We start from the raw sequence: 5,666 nt of genomic DNA on the forward strand, positions 1-5,666 counted from the left end.
CAGTACCGCAGGATATACTAGGATAGTGTTAAGACTTGAGAGTAATGGCACGATCAAATATAGGGTTTTGATATCTCAAATTAGATATATTATTAAAAAATATAATATGTCCACATAGAGGTAGAGCAACTAGAAAGAATCTCTAATAGGTGGAAATTAGATTTTGACAAGGAGAATGCTGTCGTGGAGAGCAGAACAAAACTCGAGTCAAGGAAGCTACATATTCATTTTCCCTGCCATTTTTGCTTAACTGGAAGAAAGTGACTCATATTTTGATAATATTAAAAGAAGCTTTGTAACTATCGATTTACTTTGTTGGCCGGGTCCTCAGGTTTTTGGGGTTAAAGTTTCTTATTATACATATTGCTAAGATATTAATAATCATTCCTCAGCGTGTCAACTATAAAGGGTTTTGTTTTTGCAGAAAGGAGAGACTCTCTTTAATCTCAGAGGCACAGAGAGTGGTTGGGCCCGGGATTCTGTGCCATAAGAAACTCTTCTAACTAAGAATGGCGGTAAGTTTTCATTCTATACATTCTCAGTTCAAAGCATCTTATAATTGGGAATTAAACATGAGAAACTAATTTTGTTTTAATCTAACATCTATTTCTTGTTTTTGGTGGTGGCAACTGGCAAACAATAATTTCCGAAATTACTTTATATTGGATTTATTATACTCAGTAATAACTTAATGTATTTGTGAGCATCTGAGCTGGAGTATCTCTCACAATAACTTCTTTTTATTAGCATGACATGATTATGTGAGATAATCCTTATTCTACTTAGTCGAGATTTAAAAGGGAATGGTTTTGGGTTTGATTAAACGGTAGTCATATTGAACATATTTAGAATTTATTAGCATTTCAACCTTTAATCCCAAGATTTCAGAAATGATATAATTTTTTAGGAAGTGGATCACTTGAGGAGTTATATAGTATAACATGATTATATCAGATAATCCTAAGACAAACCAATGATAATGATATTGTCAGTCTATCCCAACATTTTTTTCTCTCTTGTCTCTTTTCAGCATTGATTTTGTTCATAAATAATTAGGATCTTCCCTAGTAACATAGTCAATGTATCCATTTCCAATTTTTTATCACTACTCCTCTCCATTTGTTTTGAACCCACATCCATTGATAAATCTTTTGCCAATGGATCGTCGACAGCACCATTCTCACGTTCCAAAGTTTGGCAATTGGGACAGTGACAACGTTCCATACAGTGCATATTTTGAGAATGCGCGCAAAGAAAAATCTGGGACCATAATGAATCCGAATGATCCAATGGAAAATCCAGAGGCCTTCAATACATGCATGAGAGTTGACCAAAATGTTGATGCTGATGAAGTGAAGGCTTATCATACCAACTCACACAACGAAAGTTCTATTTTAAAGGGAAGCCACGAGGTAATGGGAAACCATACTCGACGCTATTCACACCACAGGAGGAGCAGGGAAAGTCTAGGTAGCTTCACAGCAGAGTTTAGCCATTCTGATTACTCTGTCATCGGTATAGGTCCACAATCAGATTACAAGAGGAACATGTCCAAAGGAGGTAGTGGCATTAATAGCTTCTCTTCATCAAGTCATAATAGACACAGAAGTGGAAGCCATTCCTTTAATGACCATGCGGTAATGTTCCTTAAATGATCTTATAATATATATATGTTTAATGTTTCCTTAGTCTTGGTCTTTTATGGTGATCAAATTTATATGGTTTTGTTGCGACAGAACCATCAAGCAACAGCAATACCCAAATTTGGTACTTGGGATGTCACAGACCCCAAATCAGGAGAGGGTTATACTGCTATATTCAGCAAAATAAAAGAAGAAAAGCAAATTGCGTCTACCAGCATAAGTACTCCACCACTTGACAACTATTCAAATGTTAAGACTCGATCTGATGGACCTTACTCCAGGTTATCTAAGGTAATGTATACAATATTACTTCGTATATTGTGTCCTCCAAAATTTTCGTCCATATTTTTGCTTTCTTTGAACCTATGTTAGGAAATAAGACGGGGAAGTAAACTAAAGGAACTGAAAATTAGTTGAATGGAAATGAGAACAAACAATGATCAAAATGCCACTCTTCCTTAACTTTTTTCTCTAAATGTCACGCCATAATTCTCAATATATCACGTGAACAAGTTTGTTGGACACTGTAACGAATTCAGTTTGATAATGTGTCACATTTCTGGTAGACACCAAGTTCGCTACTCTAGGTAGCGAATTTGGTTGTAATTAATGCACCTACACGTTTCCACCTGCCACGTGGCGTGGCAGGTAAAAACATGCAGGTGCATTAATTGCAACCAAGTTTGCTATGCCCACGTGGCATGTTGAGAATTAACACTGTTGGTGTGACATTTAGGGGAAAAAAATCTGGGAACAATGACATTTTTGTCACTGTTCCAAATGACAAACCTAATGGAAAAAAAAATCTCCATCCTATAGAAAAAACTTAGGTAGCGTTTATTATTGGAGAATTTTTTTTATCAGGTAATCACGATTTGAAGGAATATGATGAAAAAATGAATTTTTTTGCGAATGTTACCAAAAAGTTGTTTGATAAGCTGAAATATTTACGCAAATGTTGAGTTAATTTTCTTGATGCTGTGTTTGGTTAATTGTTAAATATTGTTGGGAATGTGGATTGAGATTAATTATGTCCAAAAGAATAATTAAATATTCTCATTATATGGGATTCTTAAAATATCACCCATTTGGTGGTATTTTAAGATAAAATTTTTTTTTTCATAAACATAAATCCCAAAATCCGACTTTCTTGAAAAAAAGAAATTACAATCGTAAATTGAAATATCAATCTCACTTTTCCATAATTTTAAAAAAATTCCTTCTATCAAATACTTCCTTACGGTACACACAATATTTCCTGTCATTTGTACTGAACTAATAAAAAATAATAGTTAATGTAACATTTTTAGATTTGATTTTCATTATGTAAATTGTCAAATTAACTGAATATTCTTATCGTTTGCATGCACAAATTGAATACATGCATGTATGACAATTTACTTTATTATTATTTGGTAAATACTATATAATGCAATAGTTATATGACAATTACTGTAAAAAAATTATATGTCACACACTATATATTCTAAGGAGTATATAATGTAACTTTTGAAATGAATTCTATTTTTGTTTAAATTACAAAAGTTACATTATATACTCCCAATAATACAGAGTGTATGATAGATAAAATTGTTTGCAACAATTACAAAAATATTTTTCCCAAAAGTAAAATTACAAATTCACTTATAACTTCTGTTCGGATGTTAATTTGGTGAAGGATGTCAGTCTGTGGTTTTTTTTTTTAAATATGAATATTTTTATTCATTAATAATTTAAAAAACTATGGTACCTATTCTATAATAATTATATTATATTTCATCCATCTATGCGAGGTGTTGATTTCCAATTCCACTGCTAATATCATGAATGTTGTCATAATTTCGTGCAGTACTGTTGCGGTTTGTTCAAGTGAACGCGGTATTGCCGTTTGATCTGGCCCACAAGAGACTTTTTTCTTTTTCTTTCTTTATTCCAAAGACTTAAATTTAGAACCTAATACGAATATGAATGGATGCAATGTCATTGTGCCACTGATTGGACCTTTTATCGCTCGAGGATGTTTGTTTGAGGAAAATTTTTGAAATAGTAAGAAAATGTAATAGATAAAGAAATGACTGGAAAGATAGAGAAAGTGATATAGGTAGAAAAATGTAAAAAAAAGTTATTTGGTGGGAAAAAACTTTACTGAGAAAATTAGGTAACTTTATGAAATCAACAATGCATTAAAAGCTTTTCGAAAAATCTCACTTTCAAATTGGGTTTCTAAACAGTGCGGATATCTACGTTTCTCATAAATTCAGACAAATTAAATAGATGGATTTTTGGTGAAAATACATTGAAACAAACATGGTGTTTCTAAAAGCCATACTTCAGAAACATAGATTTCGGTTGAAAAGCTCCCAGCCAAACACCACCTAAATGTTTTAATACTTTTGGGATATTTATAGTAGTAATATAACTATTTATAATTTTTTTTAATTTAATTGATTTGATCTTTTATTACCTTTCTAAAGTTATATTAATTGGTAACGGTTGTTCTAATTTATTTAATGATTTTGATTATATATACATTTTTATTAAAATTTAATAGGAAGAATTTTGTCATTAACGCTGCTCAATTCAAACTAAATTAATGGGATAGTCATAAACCGTTGAAGAAATTAAGAAGAAAACTACATTAATTAAATGGAAAAAAATAATAATATTGTAATCATGTATTGATGCGGCAGCTAAAATGACAAATAATTTGTTATTAATTGCAAGTTAATTTAGTGATGTAGCATCATAGAATTGACATAGGATGAAACAATATAATTCAACCTTTGTTTTATTAATGAAATATATATTTTTTATGTGACCTTTGTTTTCAATGATTAATTTATAATAAGCGAAATATTTATATATAATTCACCATGAATTATGGCATTCCTTTGATGTCATTTCACCACAGCATAATTAATTAATTACACACCACTCAACCAAATCTTTTAAAAGTTGGAGGAATCTATCATGCATACAATCCTTTAAACTTCCTCTTAAAATAGGTTTCAACTTCTCCGCAACTCTGCACAACCCCATTTTATAAAATTATGAAGGATAGTTTATGTTTTTGACTCACATATAGGACAAGCATAGTCTTGAATAATCTACCTTTGAATAAGGTTAGGTATAGTAAGAAGGCTATTGTTAAAAACATGCCACGTCCTTTTTTGGATTTATCTCGTGTTAGGTACGAGGTTGATCAAGTTATTTCAAGTTTACATAGACTAGACTTGTAGTTGCTTTGTTTTTGTTTTTGTTTTTCCCTTGGGCTTATTGACCTTCATAATTACTAGGGGGGGAAATGTCACGTGATTATCTTAGTCTTCTCTAATATTTAATTTTTCTATTGTTTTATCCACTTTTTTATCTGATATAAAGCAGCCCAGTAGCTCACCGATATGCAGCGGCCAAAGCCCAATATAAAATCCAACTCAGTTGCTATTGTTGATCATTAGATAAAATTGAATAATCATGATAGAAGAAATACCACGTGAAGAAATGCCAAGTAAGCTAAGTGAGCCATGTGACTCAATTAGGGAAGTTACACAGACAACTTTTAGTTAGTGAGTTTGTTTACTGTTGTGTGTACATTAATGGCTATACATGTGAAATATGTACGTAAGTTGAAAGCATTCTTCATAATAATGAATTCAACTTTCACACTTCGTCTCTTTTCTCCGAGTTTCAATATGGTATCAGAGCTCTGGTATTTGCTTCATTTATCATTGTTGTTCTTGCTTCTTGTTTGCCATGACGAATCAAAATCCTCTTCTTGAGTTCTTGACAAACCATTCTCATTTGTTCTTTTTACATCCTAACGAGAGTCCATCTCAAGTGCTTGTTACTCCTCTACATAATGGAAACAATTATCATGTTTGGGATCGTGCCATGACTATGACTTTAAGATCCAAGAATAAGCTTGGATATATCAATGGAAATCTTGCTCCTCCACCTGAAGAAGATCCTATGTTTGAGGCTTGGGATCGATGTAACACAATGGTTGGGAGATGGATCCATTGA

General features: G+C 32.0%; 1 protein-coding gene across 1 annotated transcript; it reads left to right on the forward strand.

The window, feature by feature from the left end:
* Positions 1-1,157: 1,157 nt before the first annotated feature.
* Positions 1,158-5,666, forward strand: LOC133287236 (uncharacterized). The gene is made up of 3 exons (XM_061484802.1): positions 1,158-1,637; positions 1,737-1,934; positions 5,346-5,666. Exons 1-3 carry the CDS (start codon positions 1,158-1,160, stop codon positions 5,664-5,666), a joined length of 999 nt encoding a protein of 332 aa, XP_061340786.1.

The sequence above is a fragment of the Gastrolobium bilobum genome, unplaced genomic scaffold (assembly GCF_033153095.1).
Source record: "Gastrolobium bilobum isolate Gb01-03AN ecotype WA unplaced genomic scaffold, APGP_CSIRO_Gbil_v1 utg609, whole genome shotgun sequence".
Taxonomy (NCBI): Eukaryota; Viridiplantae; Streptophyta; class Magnoliopsida; order Fabales; family Fabaceae; genus Gastrolobium; species Gastrolobium bilobum.